The sequence below is a fragment of the Procambarus clarkii genome, chromosome 54 (genome assembly GCF_040958095.1).
Source record: "Procambarus clarkii isolate CNS0578487 chromosome 54, FALCON_Pclarkii_2.0, whole genome shotgun sequence".
In the NCBI taxonomy this organism is placed as follows: domain Eukaryota; kingdom Metazoa; phylum Arthropoda; class Malacostraca; order Decapoda; family Cambaridae; genus Procambarus; species Procambarus clarkii.
Window position 1 is genome coordinate 20,526,212 of NC_091203.1, and position 24,346 is coordinate 20,550,557.

Sequence of the window (24,346 nt, forward strand, 5' to 3'; positions counted from 1 at the left end):
GACCGATTCTTTTCTTTTCTTTCGGAAAGCGAGTGCGGTGGCCCGTAGGGCCATCCATACGGCTAAACGTGAATGTTGGGCATCTTATGTCTCGACAATTACGTCCGAAACCCCTCTGGCCCAGATCTGGAAGCGTATCCGCAAGATAGCAGGTAAGTTCGTTCCCGATGTTTCACCGGTCCTTCACCTCCATGATACTCTTGTGGCGGACCCGTTGCAGGTCGCTTCCGAACTGGGTTCCCACTTTTCTTCTGTTAGCTCTGGTCTTCATCTTCCCCAATCTTTCCTTCTTCGTAAACCTGTCCTTGAGTCTCGTCCTTTAGATTTCTGAACTCATCTTCAGCTTCCCTATAATGATCCCTTCTCTCTCTCTGAACTTCGTTATGCCCTGGCCCTCTGCGGTTCTACGGCGGCGGGCTCCGATGGTATTCATTATGAGATGCTTCGCCATCTCCCTCCGAGCACGTCTCAGTATTTACTGAGTCTGTATAATCGGATCTGGGAGTCGTCGTCAGTCCCTGAGGACTGGCTCGATGCCGTTGTCCTCCCTGTTCGCAAACCGGGGTCTCTGGGTACTTCCCCTAAGGACTTTCGCCCTATTGCTCTCACAAGTTGTGTCTGCAAACTCTTTGAACGTATGGTTAACGTTCGTCTGATGTGGTTCCTGGAACACCATCACCTCCTCTCCCCTTCTCAATTTGGTTTCCGCAAGTGCCGCAGCACGACAGATGTCCTGGTGAACTTGGAGGTCTATATTCGTACTGCTTTTGCTGGGAAGACCTCCGTTGTTGCCGTCCTTTTTGACCTAGAAAAGGCTTACGACACCACTTGGCGTTATCATATCCTATCTCAACTTCATTCTTTTGGCCTTCGTGGTCATCTCCCTCTCTTTCTCCGCAGCTTCCTCTCTCGTCGTTCCTTTCGGGTACGCCTTGGTACCGCTCTGTCTCCCTCTTTTCAGCAATACGAAGGTGTGCCCCAGGGTAGTGTTCTGAGCACTACTCTTTTTCTGGTTGCCCTCAATGGTCTTCTTTCCTCTCTTCCTTCTGGTGTCTTCTCCGCTCTCTATGTCGATGATCTTACCCTTTGTTGTCAGGGTGATGATTCGCCTCTCCTTCAACGCCGGCTTCAACTTGCAATTGATGCCGTGTCGTCTTGGGCCACAGGTCATGGCTTCAAGTTCTCTACTTCTAAGACTTGTGCCATGACTTTTACGCGGAAACGGGTTGTTCTTCGTCCCTCTTTGTCACTTTATGGTCATCCCCTTGAATACAAAGATTCCGCGAAGCTTTTGGGGTTATTCCTTGACACTCGTTTGTCTTGGTCTCCCCATATCTCTTACCTCCGTGTTGAGTGCTCTAAGGCCCTTACCCTCCTTCGGGTCTTGTCCCATACTTCTTGGGGGGCAGATAGGCGCACTCTCCTTGCTTTACATTCCTCTCTCGTCCTGTCTAAGCTCGATTATGGTTGCCCTGCTTACTCGTCTGCTTCTCCTTCTACTCTTCGCCGTCTTGATGCTTTGCACTATACTGGGTTGCGCCTCAGTTCTGGTGCTTTTCGTTCGACTCCCGTCCTTAGCTTGTATGTTGACACTGGCTTCCTGTCTCTCCAGGACCGCCGTGATCGCTACTGTCTTCGCTATCTTGCGCGGTCCTTGCAACATCCTTCCTCTCGCCTCTGTCGTGCTTTAACTTTTACCCCTCCTGCGGTTCCTGTTCCTCTTCACCACCTCCCTCTTTCTGTCCGGTTATCTCGCCTACAGGATTCTCTTTCCGTTCGTATTTCTGATGTTTCTCCTCGTGTTGTTCCTTCTTTGCCCCCGTGGAGGGTCCCTCTTCCGCGGTTTTGTACATCCTTGACTCGTATCACTAAAGCTTTTACCCCTCCTACGGTTCTAAAACGCCTTTTCCTCGAGCACTTTTCTTCTCACTCCCGCTCCGTTTCTGTCTTCACCGATGGGTCTAAGTCAGCGGACGCGGTGTTGGCTACTCTGTTGTTTTTCCTGATCGCACTTATATGTGTCGCTTGCCTCCGGAGACTAGCATCTTTACAGCGGAACTTTATGCTATTCTCTATGCTCTTCGTCTCCTGCTTTCTCGTTGTCAGTCCTCCTTTGTGGTTGTTGTTGACTCTCGTAGTGCCCTCATGGCTCTCGGGTGCTTTAATCCAGTTCATCCAGTAGTTGTCGAGATCCAGCATTGGCTGTTTCTCGTTCACAGTAAATTTAAGTCGGTTGAGTTTTGTTGGGTTCCCAGCCATATTGGCGTGTCTTTAAATGAGCGTGCGGATGCTGCCGCTAAGGAAGCTGTCCGCTCTTGTCCCATCTCTCGTAAAGGCATTCCGTATTCCGACTTTTACCCAGTTATCCATTCCTCAGTCCTTACCCGTTGGCAGGCTTCTTGGTTGTCTTTTACTGGTAACAAGCTACGTACTCTTAAATGTTGTGTTTCCTCGTGGCCGTCCTCCTTCCACCGTAACCGGCGGTGGGAAACAGCTCTGGCGAGGTTGCGTATTGGCCATACTCGCTTAACCCATGGTCACTTGATGGAGCGCCGCCCTGCTCCTTATTGTCCTAGTTGCATTGTCCCTCTTACGGTCGTGCATGTCCTTCTTGAATGTCCTGACTTCCAGGACGAGCGTATGTCTTGCTTTCCGACCGCCCCTCGCGGTCACCTGTCCCTCGATAGAATTCTTGGTGACTCGGATACTTTTGATATCGTTCGCCTTATGCGTTTTTGTTCTCGTATTGGCATCCTTGGTGATATTTAGCGCCCTCTGATTATTTTGCGTCTTTGATGGTGCTACATAGCCTTCCCGGTTTGGTGCCTTCTTTTGATAATTACTTACTTACTACCCTGGGGCACACCTTCGTATTGCTGAAAAGAGGCAGAGAGAGTGGTACCAAGGCGCACCCGAAAGGAACGACGAGAGAGGAAGCTGCGGAGAAAGAGAGGGAGATGACCACGAAGACCAAAAGAATGAAGTTGAGATAGAATATGATACCGCCATGTGGTGTCGTAAGCCTTTTCCAGGTCAAAAAGGACGGCAACAACGGAGGTCTTCGCAGCAAAAGCAGTACGAAATCTAAAGGACGAGACTCAAGAACAGGTTTACGAAGAAGGAAAGATTGGGGAAGATGAAGACCAGAGCTAACAGAATAAAAGTGAGAACCCAGTTCGGTAGCGACCTGCTTCGGGTCCGCCACAAGAGTATCATGGAGGTGAAGGACCGGTGAAACATCGGGAACGAACTTACCCGCTATCTTGCGGATACGCTTCCAGATCTGGGCCAGAGGGGTTTCGGACGTAATTGTTGAGACATAAGATGCCCAACATTCACGTTTAGCCATACGGATGGCCCTACGGGCCACCGCACTCGCTTTTCGAAAGAAAAGAAAAGAATCGGTCGTCTGCCTATGGCGGTGCCTCTTCCAGGCTGCACGCTTACAGCGGACAGCCCGAGCACAGTCCACATTCCACCAGGGAACGCCCTTCCGTGGACCCCGAGAGGAAGAGCGAGGAATAGAGCGGAGGGCAGCGTTTAAGACTGTCATGAAAAAGGAGGAGAGCGCGAGAGAGAGGCAGAAGGGAGAGGTCAGTGAGAGCAGCACTGAGGGTAAATAGGGTCCAGTCTGCCTTAGCAAACTGCCACCTAGGGAAAGAGAGGGAAGGGCGAAAATGGAAACAAGGATAGGGGAATGATCACTTCCATGGAGGTCATCAAGAACCTGCCACGTGAAATCTAAGTAAAGAGAAGAAGAGCAGAGAGAAAGATCAAGACAAGAAAGGGTGCGAGTCCGAGAGTCCAAATGAGTGGGCTCACCAGAATTCAGAAGAGACAGGGAAGAAGAGAGGAGGGGGACAGGAGTCGAGTCGAGGTCGAGGGAGGGGGTAGACGTACCGTGCGCGCTCCGTTAAAATCGTGACATTAACAGGGATTCGTAGGACTACTGCCGTGGATTACTGATTACAGACATAACAAAGTGCATAGTGACCGCTGGAAAATTGAAAATAGTCATTAACAATAGAACTTTGTGTTAAATAGAGAATAAACGGGAGACCACGTGTGAGCCAGTGAACGAGGCTTTGTGTACATGCGTATATTAGGATAAAAAAAAAACGAAACAAAAAAAATAGTGAACGGTGATTCGTGGAACAGTGATGTGGAACGGGTATCACAACAACATATAAGTTGGAAGTGAATATTATAAATATAGAACACTAGAAATATAGAATAGTGGCAAGAGGCGGCATCAGTGGTTATAAATCGGGTAACTGGAAACTGGTGACATCAACCTGGGCCACAAGAGGTCACCTGTACTGACCGGGGGACCAGCCTCGCTACCTACGCTAAGTACCTGCCATAAAGTTTGAACAAAATAACACACATAATATTACAAATATACGATATACATATAATATTATAATATTAAACATATAAATATATATACATATATATTGTTACAAATATACAATATACATATAATATTATAAATATATAGATATATACAACAAAACAAGGCAATATGGGAGTAAATAAACAAATTTGTGGCCACTGTAACAACTTCTTAAAGACGAAGGTAACGGGAATTGAATGTTATATCTGTAAGACTAGATTCCATTCGGCTTGTACAGGAGTGAGTAACACTACGGCACTGAGAGATGGCCACTTGCTCTGGGTGTGTAAAAATGACCTGCCAGCTTGGAATATCCTAAAAAACCTTCTAGATAACATGACGCATGAACGGAAAACATCATTCATTGGAAGCCTACCAGCCATCCAGAAGGAGTGGGAAAGGAACAACAATTCTAATATACAAGGGGCGGAGGCTATAGTCAGGGATGAAACTGAGGCTGAAACTCAGGAAGTTGCAAACTCTGACTCAGTAGGCCTGGATGAAGATGACATTAAACTAGAAAGTGTACCTGACAACTCGATAGGTACAGACACCACGACGGTTCTCGATAGAGCAATTCAGAACAGAAGGACAGACTTATGCAAATTTTATGCAAAGGGCATATGCAGACATAGATATGCTGGTAATAAGAAAGGATTAGAATGCAGTTACCAACATCCCAAAAAATGTTTAAATATGCTTAGGAAAGGTGAGTGTCGATTTGGATCAATATGTAGGTTTTTCCATCCTGACATGTGCCAAACCTCACTGGAGGACAGAAAATGCTATGACCTTAGCTGCCCACACTTTCACGTGAAAGGCACGGAACGCTACATAAAGAGTGGCAAGCAGGATAATGAATTTGGAGGAAACTCTATAAATTTTTTATACCAGACCGGCAGAGAATTCAAAAGGAGCAGCATGGAGAGTGTATGGAACTGGATGCCAGATCCACTGGCATTCCAGAATTACAGATACAATTACCCACCGAAAGGGAACTACAACTACGACAGAAAACTGCCCTACAACAATCAGTACTGGTCAGAACAAACTCATTATGTCCACGATTAATGGACGTGCCGAAAAAGTCTCCCATTCAAACTATCACTAATAGAGTAACCTCATTCATCTTTGCCAACATACAAGGACTGAAAACAAGAACAAACAACAAAGTACAGTTCATAAATGGCCTCCTCACGGAGTCAAATGCAGTATTTGGAGCTTTCACAGAAACCCATGCAGGGGAATTGTTGGACAGTGAGATCTGGATTCCAGGATATAACCTATACAGGTGTGATAGGAAAATTAGGTCACATGGAGGAGTAGGTCTGTATATTAGGGAAGACCTTGTATGCTCGGAGCTCCTAAACGTTACAAATGAGGTGGTAGAGGTACTGGGATTAAAAATAGAGAAAATAAATTTAGTGATTATACTAATATACAAACCGCCAGATGCAACGGCTGAGGAATTCACAGAACAGATAAGCAAAATAGAGAATAGCCTTGATAATTTGGAGAACCCGATACCTGATATTATTTTCCTAGGTGACTTCAACTTGCCTAGTCTCAGGTGGAAAATAGCAAACAATAATATTATACCAGGAAATCTATCAGGACCTAACCAACCACAGATTAGAGAACTACTTAGATTCTGTGACAAATTTTCACTCAATCAGCAGATATCGGAGCCAACGAGAAATGAAAATATTCTAGATCTGGTCTTTACGAACAATGAAGACATTATCAGAGACATTACGATATCAGATACCACATACTCAGATCACAAACTCATTGAAGTGCAAACGACCATCAATACTCAGAATAGACCTAAAACGTTGATAAAGCGAGAGGGGCTATTCAGTAAATTCAATTTTAATAATAAAAGGATAGACTGGGAGATAATAAACAGGGAACTTACAAACATTCCATGGGGAACTGTTCTAAATAATACAAGTCCTACAGAAGGAATAGAAAAACTTACTTCAGAAGCATATCAAGTCTGTCTGAAACATGTTCCGTTGAGGAAAGCCAGAAAGAGATCTAACGTAGAAAGAGAACGCAGACGACACTATAAACGCAGGAAAAAATCACGGAACTGCTTATGCAGACACGAATTTCCCGTCAAAGAAGGAATAATTTAAATAGGGAGATTGAAGAAATCGAGCGGAAATTGAAACACTCATATGAAACTGAAGAAAGGCAGTTAGAACAGAAAGCAATTCAGGAAATAAAGAAAAATCCAAAATATTTCTTCTCATATGCGAAATCAAAAGCAAAAACCACTGCCAGTATTGGACCTATTCGTACAAGTGAAGGTTCATACACGGAGGATGACAAAGAAATTAGTGAAATCCTAAAAAAAGCAGTATGAGGACATGTTTAGCACTCCAATAAACAACATGAAGGTGGAAGATCCAGACATTTTCTTTATGCGGGATATTCAAACCCCGGTAAATATAACTGATATAAACACGAGCGCACTAAATTTTGAAAAAGAAATTGAAAACATGCCCATGCACTCGGCCCCAGGTCCAGACTCATGGAATTCAATATTTATAAAGAAATGCAAAGTGCCGGTAGCACAGGCACTCAGTATAGTGTGGAGGAAGAGCTTGGACACGGGGGAGATACCAGATGCACTTAAAGTAGCAGACATAGCCCCTCTACACAAGGGGGGGAGCAAAGCATTGGCAAAAAATTATAGACCAGTTGCACTAACATCGCACATCATAAAAGTATTTGAGAGAGTGATTAGGAGTCAGGTCACCAATTTCATGGAGACCAATGACCTTCATAACCCAGGCCAACATGGATTTCGAGCGGGAAGATCGTGCCTCTCACAGCTACTTGAGCACTACGATAAAGTCACTGAGGCATTAGAAGAGAAATAGAATGCTGATGTGATATACACGGACTTCGCAAAGGCCTTCGATAAATGTGACCATGGCGTGATTGCACACAAAATGAAGTCAATGGGAATAACCGGTAAAGTAGGACGCTGGATACTCAGTTTTCTGTCAAACAGGACTCAGCGAGTAACTGTCAACCATATAAAATCTAGTCCAAGTGCAGTGAAAAGCTCTGTACCTCAGGGTACAGTCCTTGCACCACTGCTTTTCCTTATTCTCATATCAGATATAGACAAAAATACAAGTCACAGCTTCGTATCATCCTTTGCAGATGACACAAAAATCAGTATGAAAATTACCTCGGCTGAGGACATTGAAAAACTACAAGCTGATATTAATAAAGTTTTCGACTGGGCATCAGAAAATAACATGATGTTTAACAGTGATAAATTCCAGGTACTCAGGTACGGTAAAAATGAGGACCTTAAACATAATACAGAGTACAAAACACAATCAAATGTACCCATAGTAGGAAAACAGCATGTAAAGGATTTGGGAATAATAATGTCGGACGACCTAACGTTTAAGGAGCATAACCAAGCAAATATTGCGACAGCCAGAAAAATGATAGGATGGATTACGAGAACTTTCAAATCCAGGGATCCCATCACAATGGTTGTACTCTTCAAGGCACTTGTGTTGTCCCGTCTTGAGTACTGCTCAGTACTCACTTCCCCCTTCAAAGCAGGAGAGATTGCTGAAATAGAGGGAATACAGAGAACATATACGGCACGCATAGACGCAATAAAGCACCTAAATTATTGGGATCGTCTCAAAGCCCTCCAAATGTACTCACTAGAAAGAAGACGAGAGAGATATCAAATAATATACACCTGGAAGATACTGGAGGGCCAAGTACCAAATCTACACAGTAAAATAACAACGTACTGGAGTGAACGACATGGAAGAAAATGTAGAATAGAACCAATGAAGAGCAGAGGTGCCATAGGCACAATCAGAGAACACTGTATAAACATCAGAGGTCCGCGGTTGTTCAACGTCCTCCCAGCAAGCATAAGAAATATTGCCGGAACAACCGTGGACATTTTCAAGAGGAAACTAGATTTATTCCTCCAAGGAGTGCCGGACCAACCGGGCTGTGGTGGGTATGTGGGCCTGCGGGCCGCTCCAAGCAACAGCCTGGTGGACCAAACTCTCACAAGTCGAGCCTGGCCTCGGGCCGGGCTTGGGGAGTAGAAGAACTCCCAGAACCCCATCAACCAGGTATCAACCAGGAGAAACGGCTCAAGTAGGCGACCCCGGGTATTCGTCAGAACATCACCCCAAAGATAATGACGACAATTGAAGTCACCCAGCAGGAGCACAGGCTCCGGCAAGGAGTCTAGGAGGTGTTTCAAATCAGGAAGAGAGAGCGGGACACTCGGGGGGAGATAAATGGAACAAACTGTGTCCCATTTCCCCACAAACGAGCAGCAGAACAATGGAGAGGCGAAGGAAAAAGTAAAGGAACAAAGGGAACATCAGCCCGAATCAAGAGAGCAGAAGAATTAGAAGCCCCAGCAATGGCTAGGGGGGGGGGGGAGAGAAAGGAATAGCCACGAAAACGACCAGGACGAGCACCAAGCATTGGCTCCTGGAGACAGACACAAAGGGGCGAAAACCGCGAAATCAGAAGTTGGAGTTCGAGGAAACTGGCGTAATAACCTCGAACGTTCCATTGAAGAATGGACAACGACGAGAAGAGAAAGGACAAAAACAGAGAACAAGGAAGAAACAAAGGCGAGAGAGCAACAGAGCACGTTAAAGAATATCAGGGTCGGGATCAGGGTCAGCAAAGTCAGGGTTAGGGGGCATGGGTAAACTGAGCAAAGACGGAGGGAAGGAAACGGGAGAACAGATCAGAGGTGGGCGGGCAGGGTCCGGAGGAGGAGGAGGAGGAGGAAGAGGAGGAGACAACGGAGAGGAGCAGTCAAGGACAGCAACAGGAAGAGGGGGAGTAGAAAGAGGGGAGCGCACCTCATCAAGAGCAGCAACCGAAAGGGAAGCAGGGGCCAAAGAAACCTCCATAGCAGGAACAGGGGGCACAAGCACTGAAACGGGAGGGGAAGGAGCAACAGAGCCAGAAGGAGGAGCTGAGGAAGAAAGCGAAGCCTTCTTACCCGCCGGGGAAGAGGAAGGAGAGGAGCCAGGCTTACGCTTCTGACTTAAAGAGACCGGTGTCCCAGCAAATACGTACCGGGCAACGGATTCCAGTGTCTCAACAGGAGAAGCCGAACGAGAGCACACACGACGGCCGTTAGGAGAGCGATGGACATAGGCCCGCACCGACAGGCGGTGGGGAGAGCCGATAGATGGAGGAAGAGGATGGGAAGGAGGATCGGAGGGGGACGAGGAAGAAGACACAGAAGACACGACAGACCGGGTAGAAGGAAGGGGAACCCCAGACAGAGGACCAGGAGGAGGATCCTTCGGGAGAGAACCCAAAGGAACAGAGGAGGGGGCAGTGGGCGCATCAGGGTCCAAGGCCCGGAAACGGTTGTGAGTCTGAGGAAGGCGGGAAGGACGAGGAGAGGAAGAGCGCAACACGCGAGCATAAGAGATATTAGCATAAGGCGGGAGCCGGCGAACCTGGCGCCTCGCCTCAGGAAAAGAAAAACGCTCCCGGTGCTTCAAGTTGAGGACGGCTGCCTCAAGCTTGTAATGGACACACGCACGGGAGAAGGTAGGATGGGCCTCACCGCAGTTGAGGCAACGAGCCTGGGGAGAAGTGCACTCCGACTTAGAGTGACCTTCGCCACCACACAAAGGACAGACAGTCCCGAAGCAGCGGAGGGCACCATGCCCAAACCTCCAGCACTTGTTGCAGAGCCGAGGAGAAGGAATGTACTCCTGGACAGAGCACTTGGCACCAGCAAGAATGACAGAGGGTGGAAGGGTCCTACCATCAAAGGTAATCTTCATAACCCTGAGGGGTTGATGGCGACTACCACGAGGGGGACGAGTAAACGTGTCCACCTGGAGAATAGAATGGCCCTGGGCAGCGAGGATATGTCGAATATCGTCGTGGCAGTCGCGCAGGTCCCGAACACCGGTCGCAACATGGGGCGGGAGCAAAATAGTGCCAACACTGGCATTCAACTGAGCGTTCTTGGAGACCCGAACGGGGGTCTCGCCAAGGCAGGATAAGGCAGCCAAGCGGGAAGCAGCATCCTGAGAAGGAGCAGCAACGACACGTGTACCGAGACGAGTGGGGTTGAAAGTAATGGAGGCATTCACAGAATCAATGAGATGTTGATGGGAGAAATCGTCAGGAGGCGCAGAATCAAGAGGGAGGAGATCAATATATTTGGCCCACGAAGCGGGACCAAACAAGGCTTGATAGGTAGCAGAACTGGAAGGAATCAAGCGAGGGCGGCCGTGACGAGGACGGCGGTGAGAACCCCCAGAGAGGGGTTAAAAGGCGCAGTATTTACAACTAGAGAAGGAGCCACGCCAGGGGACGAGGTAGTCACCACTGGGGGCTTGGGGCTCGACCCAACCACAGAGGAGGGAGGGGAGCCAGGGGAAGGAGTCAGAGAGGCCAAAGGAGGAGCAAGGTCGGGGCCCAATGCAGCGGAGGCTACAGAGCCCGGTCTTCCACTACGGACCGACTCGGGGGCTTGGTCGCCCACTCCACGAGCCTGAGAAGGTAAACCAGAAGCAGCCGAAACAGGTGTTATCTTGACGAAAAGAAGAATTTATTCACGAATGTGCCCCCACACCCACCATGAAGCCACAATTAGAGGCAGGACACCCAACAAGAAGCTATCGCCGATCTTGTCGGGGCCTCCTAGGGGTGCGCCGTGAGTATACGCCCCACAAACGCCACCTTAAGAAACCGACAGTCCGTCGAGATCGGGTTCAGTGACGAAAGGGGGATTGACAATAAAAGGTTCCCCTCGCTCTCTACGTCGGGTACTACAGTTCTACGGGTGCAAGAGTATGCCTCCTCAAGCACCCGGGCGTCAAAATAGAAGAAGTCCAAGGGAAGAACCAGAACGAGCAAAAGGTCGGCAGGAAACGGCAAGCAGATAGGAGAAGACGGGGAGAAAAACTAAACGGAAGGAAAAGGAAAAGATGCCCAGCAGAATTGGAGAGGACGGCAGCAGGAGCACAAGGCTAGAAAAGGACAGGACTGTCCCAAGGAGCATCACACTCCGGCAGCCGCCCACCAAGCCCCACACGGCGACAACGAGCCGAGCGGGGAGGGGGTGTCGGGTGGAAGAGATGCACTCTTGACCCTCTGAACAATTTTCTCCTGCGTCTTACTCTTCTCAGTCTTATGGAACGAGTCTTCGTTGTGCTTTCAGCTGTCTAGGTACTGAGCAAGCCAGGTAAACGAGGGTACTTCATGCAACTGTTTCAAGATTCTCTTTCAAGTAAGTAAGTAATTATCAAAAGAAGGCACCAAACCGGGAAGGCTATGTAGCACCATCAAATACGCAAAATAATCAGAGGGCGCTAAATATCACCAAGGATGCCAATACGAGAACAAAAACGCATAAGGCGAACGATATGAAAAGTATCCGAGTCACCAAGAATTCTATCGAGGGACAGGTGACCGCGAGGGGCGGTTGGAAAGCAAGACACACGCTCGTCCTGGAAGTCAGGACATTCAAGAAGGACATGCACGACCGTAAGAGGGACAATGCAACTAGGACAATAAGGAGCAGGGCGGCGCTCCAAGTGACCATGGGTTAAGCGAGTATGGCCAATACGCAACCTCGCCAGAGCTGTTTCCCACCGCCGGTTACGGTGGAAGGAGGACGGCCACGAGGAAACACAACATTTAAGAGTACGTAGCTTGTTAACAGTAACAGACAACGAAGAAGCCTGCCAACGGGTAAGGACTGAGGAATGGATAACCGGGTAAAAGTCGGAATACGGAATGCCTTTAAGAGAGATGGGACAAGAGCGGACAGCTTCCTTAGCGGCAGCATCCGCACGCTCATTTAAAGACACGCCAATATGGCTGGGAACCCAACAAAACTCAACCGACTTAAATTTACTGTGAACGAGAAACAGCCAATGCTGGATCTCGACAACTACTGGATGAACTGGATTAAAGCACCCGAGAGCCATGAGGGCACTACGAGAGTCAACAACAACCACAAAGGAAGACTGACAACGAGAGAGCAGGAGACGAAGAGCATAGAGAATAGCATAAAGTTCCGCTGTAAAGATGCTAGTCTCCGGAGGCAAGCGACACATATAAGTGCGATCAGGAAAAACAACAGAGTAGCCAACACCGTCCGCTGACTTAGACCCATCGGTGAAGACAGAAACGGAGCGGGAGTGAGAAGAAAAGTGCTCGAGGAAAAGGCGTTTTAGAACCGTAGGAGGGGTAAAAGCTTTAGTGATACGAGTCAAGGATGTACAAAACCGCGGAAGAGGGACCCTCCACGGGGGCAAAGAAGGAACAACACGAGGAGAAACATCAGAAATACGAACGGAAAGAGAATCCTGTAGGCGAGATAACCGGACAGAAAGAGGGAGGTGGTGAAGAGGAACAGGAACCGCAGGAGGGGTAAAAGTTAAAGCACGACAGAGGCGAGAGGAAGGATGTTGCAAGGACCGCGCAAGATAGCGAAGACAGTAGCGATCACGGCGGTCCTGGAGAGACAGGAAGCCAGTGTCAACATACAAGCTAAGGACGGGAGTCGAACGAAAGGCACCAGAACTGAGGCGCAACCCAGTATGGTGCAAAGCATCAAGACGGCGAAGAGTAGAAGGAGAAGCAGACGAGTAAGCAGGGCAACCATAATCGAGCTTAGACAGGACGAGAGAGGAATGTAAAGCAAGGAGAGTGCGCCTATCTGCCCCCCAAGAAGTATGGGACAAGACCCGAAGGAGGGTAAGGGCCTTAGAGCACTCAACATGGAGGTAAGAGATATGGGGAGACCAAGACAAACGAGTGTCAAGGAATAACCCCAAAAGCTTCGCGGAATCTTTGTATTCAAGGGGATGACCATAAAGTGACAAAGAGGGACGAAGAACAACCCGTTTCCGCGTAAAAGTCATGGCACAAGTCTTAGAAGTAGAGAACTTGAAGCCATGACCTGTGGCCCAAGACGACACGGCATCAATTGCAAGTTGAAGCCGGCGTTGAAGGAGAGGCGAATCATCACCCTGACAACAAAGGGTAAGATCATCGACATAGAGAGCGGAGAAGACACCAGAAGGAAGAGAGGAAAGAAGACCATTGAGGGCAACCAGAAAAAGAGTAGTGCTCAGAACACTACCCTGGGGCACACCTTCGTATTGCTGAAAAGAGGGGAGAGAGAGCGGTACCAAGGCGCACCCGAAAAGAACGACGAGAGAGGAAGCTGCGGAGAAAGAGAGGGAGATGACCACGAAGGCCAAAAGAATGAAGTTGAGATAGGATATGATAACGCCAAGTGGTGTCGTAAGCCTTTTCTAGGTCAAAAAGGACGGCAACAACGGAGGTCTTCGCAGCAAAAGCAGTACGAATATAGACCTCCAAGTTCACCAGGACATCTGTCGTGCTGCGGCACTTGCGGAAACCAAATTGAGAAGGGGAGAGGAGGTGATGGTGTTCCAGGAACCACATCAGACGAACGTTAACCATACGTTCAAAGAGTTTGCAGACACAACTTGTGAGAGCAATAGGGCGAAAGTCCTTAGGGGAAGTACCCAGAGACCCCGGTTTGCGAACAGGGAGGACAACGGCATCGAGCCAGTCCTCAGGGACTGACGACGACTCCCAGATCCGATTATACAGACTCAGTAAATACTGAGACGTGCTCGGAGGGAGATGGCGAAGCATCTCATAATGAATACCATCGGAGCCCGCCGCCGTAGAACCGCAGAGGGCCAGGGCAGAACGAAGTTCAGAGAGAGAGAAGGGATCATTATAGGGAAGCTGAAGATGAGTGCAGAAATCTAAAGGACGAGACTCAAGGACAGGTTTACGAAGAAGAAAAGATTGGGGAAGATGAAGACCAGAGCTAACAGAAGAAAAGTGGGAACCCAGTTCGGAAGCAACCTGCAACGGTCCGCCACAAGAGTATCATGGAGGTGAAGGACCGGTGAAACATCGGGAACGAACTTACCCGCTATCTTGCGGATACGCTTCCAGATCTGGGCCAGAGGGGTTTCGGACGTAATTGTCGAGACATAAGATGCCCAACATTCACGTTAAGCCGTACGGATGGCCCTACGGGCCACCGCACTCGCTTTCCGAAAGAAAAGAAAAGAATCGGTCGTCTGCCTACGGCGGTGCTTCTTCCAGGCTGCACGCTTACAGCGGACAGCCCGAGCACAGTCCGCATTCCACCAGGGAATGCACTTCCGTGGACCCCGAGAGGAAGAGCGAGGAACAGAGCGGAGGGCAGCGTCGAAGACAGTGTCACGAAAAAGGAGGAGAGCGCGAGAGAGGGGCAGAAGGGAGAGGTCAGAGAGAGTAGCACTGAGGGAAAATAGGGTCCAGTCCGCCTTAGCAAACTGCCACCTAGGGAAAGAGAGGGAAGGGCGAAAAGAGAAAAAGGAAACAAGGATGGGGAAATGATCACTTCCATGGAGGTCATCAAGAACCTGCCACGTGAAATCTAAGTAAAGAGAAGAAGAGCAGAGAGAAAGATCAAGACAAGAAAGGGTGCGAGTTCGAGAGTCCAAATGAGTGGGCTCACCAGAATTCAGAAGAGACAGGGAAGAAGAGAGGAGAAACGGCTCAAGGAGGCGACCCCGGGTATTCGTCAGAACGTCACCCCAAAGAGAATGACGACAATTGAAGTCACCCAGCAGGAGCACAGGCTCCGGCAAGGAGTCTAGGAGGTGTTTCAAATCAGGAAGAGAGAGCGGGACACTCGGGGGGAGATAAATGGAACAAACTGTGTACCATTTCCCCACAAAGATACGAGCAGCAGAACAATGGAGAGGCGAAGGAAAAAGTAAAGGAACAAAGGGAACATCAGCCCGAATCAAGAGAGCAGAAGAATTAGAAGCCCCAGCAATGGCTGGGGGGGGGGGGGAGAGAAAGGAATAGCCACGAAAACGCCCAGGACGAGCACCAAGCATGGGCTCCTGGAGACAGACACAAAGGGGCGAAAACCGCGAAACCAGAAGTTGGAGTTCGAGGAAATTGGCGTAATAACCTCGAACGTTCCATTGAAGAATGGACAACGACGAGAAGAGAAAGGACAAAAACAGAGAACAAGGAAGAAACAAAGGCGAAAGACCAACAGAGCACGTTAAAGAATATCAGGGTCGGGATCAGGGTCAGCAAAGTCAGGGTTAGGGGGCATGGGTAAACTGAGCAAAGACGGAGTGAAGGAAACGGGAGAACTGATCAGAGGTGGGCGGGCAGGGTCCGGAGGAGGAGGAGACAACGGAGAGGAGCAGTCAAGGACAGCAGCAGGAAGAGGGGGAGTAGAAAGAGAGGAGCGCACCCCAGCAAGAGCAGCAACCGAAAGGGAAGCAGGGGCCAAAGAAACCTCCATAGCAGGAACAGGGGGCGCAAGCATTGAAACGGGAGGGGAAGGAGCAACAGAGTCAGAAGGAGGAGCTGAGGAAGAAAGCGAAGCCTTCTTACCCGCCGGGAAAGAGGAAGGAGAGGAGCCAGGCTTACGCTTCTGACTTAAAGAGACCGGTGTCCCAGCAACTACGTACCCGGGCAACGGATTCCAGTGTCTCAACAGGAGAAGCCGAACGAGAGCACACACGACGGCCGTTAGGAGAGCGATGGACATCCGCCTGCACCGACAGGCGGCGGGGAGAGCCGATAGATGGAGGAAGAGGATGGGAAGGAGGATCGGAGGGGGACGAGGAAGAAGACACAGAAGACACGACAGACCGGGTAGAAGGAAGGGGAACCCCAGACAGAGGACCAGGAGGAGGATCCTTCGGGAGAGAACCCAAAGGGACAGAGGAGGGGGCAGTGGGCGCATCAGGGTCCAAGGCCCGGAAACGGTTGTGAGTCTGAGGAAGGCGGGAAGGACGAGGAGAGGAAGAGCGCAACACGCGAGCATAAGAGATATTAGCATAAGGCGGGAGCCGGCGAACCTGGCGCCTCGCCTCAGGAAAAGATAAACGCTCCCGGTGCTTCAAGTTGAGGACGGCTGCCTCAAGCTTGTAATGGACACACGCACGGGAGAAGGTAGGATGGGCCTCACCGCAGTTGAGGCAACGAGCCTTCGGAGAAGCGCACTCCGACTTAGAGTGACCTTCGCCACCACACAAAGGACAGAGAGAGACAGTCCCGGAGCAGCGGAGGGCACCATGCCCAAACCTCCAGCACTTGTTGCAGAGCCGAGGAGAAGGAATGTACTCCTGGACAGAGCACCTGGCACCAGCAAGAATGACAGAGGGTGGAAGGGTCCTACCATCAAAGGTAATCTTCACAACCCGGAGGGGTTGACGGCGACTACCACGAGGGGGACGAGTAAACGTGTCCACCTGGAGAATAGAATGGCCCTGGGCAGCGAGGATATGTCGAATATCGTCGTGGCAGTCGCGCAGGTCCCGAACACCGGTCGCAACATGGGGCGGGAGCAAAATAGTGCCAACACTGGCATTCAACTGAACGTTCTTGGAGACCCGAACGGGGGTCTCGCCAAGGCAGGATAAGGCAGCCAAGCGGGAAGCAGCATCCTGAGAAGGAGCAGCAACGACACGCGTACCGAGACGAGTGGGGTTGAAAGTAATGGAGGCATCCACGGAATCAATGAGATGTCGATGGAGGGAGAAATCGTCAGGAGGCGCAGAATCAAGAGGGAGGAGATCAAAATATTTGGCCCACGAAGCGGGACCAAACAAGGCTTGATAGGTAGCAGAACTGGAAGGAATCGAGCGAGGGCGGCCGTGACGAGGACGGCGGTGAGAACCCCCAGAGAGGGGTTAAAAGGCGCAGTAGTTACAACTAGAGAAGGAGCCGCGCCAGGGGACGAGGTAGTCACCACTGGGGGCTTGGGGCTCGACCCAACCACAGAGGAGGGAGGGGAGCCAGAGGAAGGAGTCAGAGAGGCCAAAGGAGGAGCAAGGTCGGGGCCCAATGCAGCGGAGGCTACAGAGCCCGGTCTTCCAATACGGACCGACTCGGGGGCTTGGTCGCCCACCCCACGAGCCTGAGAAGGTAAACCAGAAGAAGCCGAAGCAAGGGTAATCATCTTGACGAAAGAAAGAATTCACTCACGAATGTGCCCCCACACCCACCATGGAGCCACAATTAGAGGCAGGACACCCAACAAGAAGCTATCGCCGATCTTGTCGGGGCCTCCTAGGGGTGCGTCGCGAGTATACGCCCCACAAACGCCACCTTAAGAAACCGACAGTCCGTAGAGATCGGGTTCAGTGACGAAGTGGGGATTGACAATAAAAGGTTCCCCTCGCTCTCGACGTCGGGTACTGCAGTTCTACGGGTGCATGCGTATGCCTCCTCAAGCACCCGGGCGTCAAAATAGAAGAAGTCCAAGGGAAGAACCAGAATGAGCAAAAGGTCGGTAGGAAACGGCAAGCAGATAGGAGAAGAGGGGGAGAAAAACGAAACAGAAGGAAAAGGAAAAGATGCCCAGCAGAATTGGAGAGGACGGCAGCAGGAGCACAAGGCTAGAAAAGGACATTGGACTGTCCCAAGGAGCATCACACTCCGGCAGCCGCCCACTAAGCCCCCACACGGCGACAACGAGCTGAGCGGGGAGGGGGGATTCTCTTTCAAGATTCTCTTTCAAGATTCTCTTTCAAGATTCTCTTTCAAGATTCTCTTTCAAGATTCTCTTTCAAGATTCTCTTTCAAGATTCTCTTTCAAGATTCTCTTTCAAGATTCTCTTTCAAGATTCTCTTTCAAGATTCTCTTTCAAGATTCTCTTTCAAGATTCTCTTTCAAGATTCTCTTTCAAGATTCTCTTTCAAGATTCTCTTTCAAGATTCTCTTTCAAGATTCTCTTTCAAGATTCTCTTTCAAGATTCTCTTTCAAGATTCTCTTTCAAGATTCTCTTTCAAGATTCTCTTTCAAGATAATTAAATAATTGTCTATCAATGTCTACCAACAACGGTTGACAAGTCTAACCCCCCCTTTCACTCTAGGGGTCACTATTCACTACGAATTAACACTTCGTCACAAGCAACGTTGCCTCCGAATATCGTTGGTTACACTCTAGTTTGCAATTCTCACATTTTGCATCAAATAATGTCGCGTCGCCGAGAAGACACGTACCGACTCATGCTTTGAGAGGATGAGCAGCAAGGGTTTTAGACTTCACAACCACAACACTTTCAATTTTAGAACCAAGATTTAATTGAAGTGCTTATTAGCCTATGAGAGTTGTGCTGACCAGGACAACACTTTTGTTAATAAATTTGGTTAGGAGGTTGCAAGATAATTAACCCAATGCCTCAGTTTATTCTACCTGAACCTGTCAGTCAGGTTGACAATGCTCGACTTCTGGACCACCAGCTGTTGCTGAATTGAACCGTTTTGCAATAATGTTTGCAAATCTTTATCGACGCTACTAATCTAGCCATTTAAGGGGAAAAAAAATATGATCACCCAGAAGCCATTTTATTGAATATACTTTATATTTCGTTCTTTAAAATCTTGGCATGGATGGACGTGCTAAAGCTGTCTATAACCGTAGCGAGCTCCGGGGACGAGGACCGTGTCGGTGACTGTGCGGTAGTCCGTGAACACTGTGCTCTTAGTATTGATGTTTGTTCTCACCAACGTTGTCGTGTACGACAGCCTGTGGGGAGTAAAGTTGTCAATTAGCCAGTACCTTTACAAGCAAGCAAGGGAATTTGAAGTTGCAGTACAATACTGTAGACTTAGTATCGAACTTACACTTGGGTAGCAGTAGTAGTATAGGTCGTCTGCATGATGACGTAAGAGGTGTGGGCGATGGTCACGTAGTCTAAAGATCTTTCAGTCACAATTCTGAAGTCTGACTGCACGTACGTGACCGTTAATGTTGAAGGTCTGACAACTACCGTTGTCTGGAGGGCGACACTGTCATCCACCGGCGTCTGTACCACCTGTGTAAGACAACAATGAGCTAGTCTAAGCTCAGCCTCCAGACCATCGTTTGTCACAATACATACCAAGTACTCACCGCTCGTGTTCCAGTGGTGACAGTCTGAACGGTGAGTGAAGTGAGGGTGACAGCCACACTCTGGAAAGCCTGATCAGTGAGGGTGACGAAGCGGTCGATGGTGAAGAGCTGGGTGACAGTGGGGTTAAATACTGCGTCAACTCTGCTCACTTGTGGACTGCCATACCTAGCCCCAGCGTAAGGAGCCGGACCGCTACTGCTAGAGGAAGCGAGAGGTCCACTGCTAACCTGTCCAGGCCTGTCACCACTCCCGCTAATTCCTTGACCAGAACTGCCAGCTGGACCGCTGCCGATTCCTTGGCCAAGGTTAATACCTACTCCTTGACTGCTGCCAAGTCCTATTCCAGCACCCAGAACTGGACCGCTGCCCAGGCCGCCACGTACTACTGAACCGCTGCCATGTTGACCTGATGACCCCTGAGAGCTGGCACTACCCGCACCTCCTGGTCCTCTGGTCTGACTGCCATAAGGAGAGGCAGGCTGATGGGTTGGATGAAGAAAACAGTTTGAAGTGCATATTTAAGAGCCATTAGAAAACTTAAATTTGTAAAATACTTAAAATTCAAGTCTGAGGCACCTACACTAAATACATTAATAAGCATTTGAAAAGTTAGAATTAACTATTAAGGGGCACCTAGTTTTATAGTATGGCAATAAACCAGAAAACTGCACTAGAACTTTTTTATTAGTAAGTGAAGATTAGTGGGTTTAAGAGGTTGTGCATGATGTAATAATGATGACAATGTCACAGTTACCAAACAGTCAACCAGGTAATTTTTCAACTTAATCGAGTTCAAGAAACTTTAGGGGAAACAGAACCCCACATTCCCGATGTGTTCTTTGAGAAGTGATGACATCCAAGTATCCAAGCTACCGCCATCAAGACCTATTAACTTTAAATTTAGATAAAAGTATCAGTTAAGAATCTACAGTGATCAAAATTATTAAATAACCAAAAGGTTTATTGGCGTTTTAACCCACTCTGTAGAGCCCCAATACAGTAACCAAGATTAACGTTAAGTCCCATCAACTCTGTGGTAGAATCAAGTCAACTTTACTGTAAACAAGAAACTCTAGGGAAACCCATTGACGAATAGTGTAAAATGCTATACAAACTTAGACCTTTTACATGTAAAAGCTAAAGATAATTTAAAATGGTTCCATTGTTAAAATAAGGTCTAAAGCTGTAAGCTTTAGGGCATCCTCAAAATAGCAAGGCTAGTTTACTAAATTCCTGCGTTTGATTTATCTTTTGTAATCTTACAATTAAAATGTCAGTCCGTACCCATAAAATGACTGCTGGTAAGGATCCCAAGACCAGAATAGTATTTAATAATTAGACAATTAAGGGTTACGACAGACTGATGTCATGCTATATTGTAATCTTTCATACAAGTGCTACTTTCCCTTAAATATTTAGAATCTGACATTCGATCTCATGAATTTCAGCTAAGCCCAACAAGGAAGTTTCAACTTTTTTATATAGTTAGAAAAACTAGCATATACACAACTAAACACCCGAGACTCGCCAAGGTCGTCCAACAGCGCCTGCGTGACATGGTATATAGATTTTATAGTATAAATGTAAGTTATGTTCAAATTTCCTTATCAGAAAGTTCACCGATTGCTTTGAAATTTTGACTACGTTCCATTGGAATATGTAAGTTTTTTTTTTTATATACCAGCCCCATTTGTGACAATAAAATATATATATTAAAGCTACCTGTTTTACGTATTTGCAACACGTACTAAGTATTACAATTCGATTTCAATGTTACGGACTGCATCGATGATTAATTTTCATGGAAGCAAGACTTTAATTATTGTCCGACATGGCATTTTGAAGCGAGCTGCGATGTTCAACACGCCACATTTGGTGAGTACTTTATCTCTTCCGTATTAACCATTTCTTTTACCTTTTCTTTACCGTTCCAATTTTGCTGATGGGAACAAATTATTTGGGAACGCATCGGACGAGGGAAATGGTTGGAAGAACGGGAATGGGAAGGGAGAGGGTGGGAGGGGAAGTTTGGGGGACGAGAGTCGAATGGTGGGGAAAACGAGGCTGTGGCTCTGCAACACATGGCCGGGTACAACTAGTGTTTTAACAATAATTACACATTTATAGGAAAAATAAAATATTTTACCAAAATATTTAGGAAAAAAAAAAAAAAAAAACACGTTTACTCACGTTAACAAGTTGGGCAACGACAAACACCTGGGAGACTACCAGGGTTGTCCACAATATTAGCCAGGAACTGTTGGTCATCTGACAAATAATGTAGTTTATGTTAAATCAATAACTACGTCCCCCAATGCGGCAAAACCGTTCTAGTTAACATTGGTATATAAGAAAGCTTGGCAAGTTGCACAAAGTGCTGGAGGGTGAATGTTTACCGAAAATGAATGTAGCAAGACAATGAAGATAATTTTGCCAGTTTCTTTTTCGCATGCATTAGTGAAAAGCAGAAGTTTATCATCTTCGTATATAACTAGAGTACTGACAACGGGAAGTCTGGCAAATTAGCAGGATAGAACATTAACACCCATATACCAGCTTCAGTGTTAAAAAAAAAAAAAAGGTAAATACCAAGAAACGTTATCCAACGCCACTTTCATAACACTATTAAACCTAAACAAATAACAATAAACTAATCTATTTACACACAAACCTTGAAGGACAAAGAGAGTGTTATCACCACAGGAAGTTAGGGATTGAATGTCAAGTGCAGGAAGGTGGGCCGACTCGTTGCCTTCCCCACACACTATAAACACTCGCACTAACAAGAGACTATAGAAGAAGGATAGGAAAGCTCTCTATAAAATATATAGATCTTGTATCACCCAACCCGACGCTCGCCCTGCCTAACAGCGCCATCTATTGACGAGTGCGCCAACTACAGGAGAAAGTGGTACTGTTTCATTCCCTTCCCATTAACATTATATCACTAACTTTCTTGAATTATTGTAAAAGTTCTTTGTTTCTTAATTATGTCGTGCTAAATAGTTTGTTAATAACTTCACTAATTACAAAGTTTTACATTTTTTACCATGATTAAGCTCTTATATAGAAGCAAATTAAACATAAATGAGTCCACAATGTAGTGAAACCAATAACGATTCTCGCGGGACTGAGCTCAGTCCTTCTATACGGCTCTTCGTTCTTTTTCGTTCGTAACCCAGTTTAATGTTATGCAATAACCTCCCGACCCACTGACATATATCATGTACACATGTATACATATGTATTTATAACCTAAAAGGGGGTATCACCTCTGGTCAAATTGCAGGGATCCATAGCCTCGGAGAAGAAAATAAAGTGTACTCAGCGAAGGCCTCGTGGATCCTCACTGAATTCTCCTACCACCCCTATTCTTTTTGTATGTGTGGGTATATATATATATATATATATATATATATATATATATATATATATATATATATATATATATATATATATATATATATATATATATATATTAGTATATTTTGGTAGCAGTCTTTCCTGTATACATATATTATTAAATATGAACGAAAAAGTAAGATTAATAATTCTAACACGAATTTTCTCAATGTTTCTTATATTTCTTTTCACTGTTGATGGTAACTGAAAAATCAATTCTCCAAAATTCACTTTTATTTCTAGTCTGACGCGACACTTGACCGCGTTTCGTAAAACTTATTACATTTTCAAAGACTAGTTTACACACACACAACTATAACTAAACACAGTTTAAACAGCTTCGATTTTATACCTGCATTTGGGTGAGGTGATATGTTACAACAGTTTTGGATGAGGTGAAAACAGACTTTCAACACAAGACAGAATACGAAACAATGGGTATAATATTTTGTAAGTTAAAGGGAAGAATGGAAGTAACTGCAAAGTGCCTATTGGCCCATATTTCTTGATGCTTCTATATTGGTGCGGAGTCTTGAAGTGGGTAGAATATAGTTGTGTATTAATTGGCTGTTGATTGCTGGTGTCGACTTCTTAATGTGTAGTGCCTCACAGATATTAAGCCGCCTGCTATCGCTGTATCTATCGATGATTTCCGTGTTTTTTGTTAAGACCTCTCTGGTGATGGTCTGGTTGTGGGAAGAGATTACATGTTCCTTAATGGAGGCCTGTTGCTTATGCATCGTTAATCGCCTGGAAAGAGATGTTGTTGTCTTCCCTATACGCTGAATTCTTTGAGGCTTACAGTCCCCAAGTGGGCATTTGAAGGCAAAGACGACATTGGTCTCTTTTAAAGCGTTCTGCTTTGTGTCTGGAGAGTTTCTCATGAGTAGGTTGGCCGTTTTCTTGGTTTAATAGTAAATCGTCAATTGTATCTTTTGATTTTTGTCTGAAGGGATAACGTTTTTATTAACAATATCTTTCAGGACACTTTCCTCCGTTTTATGAGCTGTGGAAAAGAAGTTCCTCTAAAATAGTCTAATAAGGGGTACAGGTGTTGAGTTAGTTGTCTCTTCAGAGGTTGCAAGGCGTTTCACCTTCCATCTTATTATGTCTTCAACGAAACCATTGGAGAAGCCGTTGTTGACTAGGACCTTCCTTACCCTACAGAGTTCTTCATCAACTTGCTTCCAACCTGAGCTGTTGCTTAGAGCACGGTCGACATAAGCGTTAAAGACACTCCTCTTGTACCTGTCTGGGCAGTCACTGTTGGCATTCAGGCACATTCCTATGTTTGTTTCCTTAGTGTAGACTGCAGTGTGGAAAACTCCGCTCCTTTCCATGACTGTTACATCTAGAAAGGGCAGCTTCCCATCCTTCTCCATCTCGTAAGTGAAACGCAACACAGAATTCTGCTCAAATGCCTCCTTCAGCTCCTGCAGATGTCTGACATCAGGTACCTGTGTCAAAATGTCGTCAACATACCTGCAGTATATAGCCGGTTTCAAGTTCATGTCGACTAAGACTTTTTGCTCGATGGTACCCATGTAGAAGTTTGCAAACAGGACACCTAGGGG

The 24,346-nt window shown here is 47.1% G+C and overlaps 1 protein-coding gene across 1 annotated transcript; it reads right to left on the reverse strand.

Moving 5' to 3' along the window:
- Positions 1-18,808: 18,808 nt before the first annotated feature.
- LOC123750009 (uncharacterized) lies at positions 18,809-22,182 on the reverse strand. The gene is made up of 5 exons (XM_045732135.2): positions 22,042-22,182; positions 21,561-21,638; positions 19,370-19,849; positions 19,102-19,292; positions 18,809-19,003 (listed from the first exon to the last, which is right to left on the reverse strand). Exons 2-5 carry the CDS (start codon positions 21,636-21,638, stop codon positions 18,877-18,879), a joined length of 876 nt encoding a protein of 291 aa, XP_045588091.1. The 5' UTR covers positions 22,042-22,182; the 3' UTR covers positions 18,809-18,876.
- Positions 22,183-24,346: the final 2,164 nt, after the last annotated feature.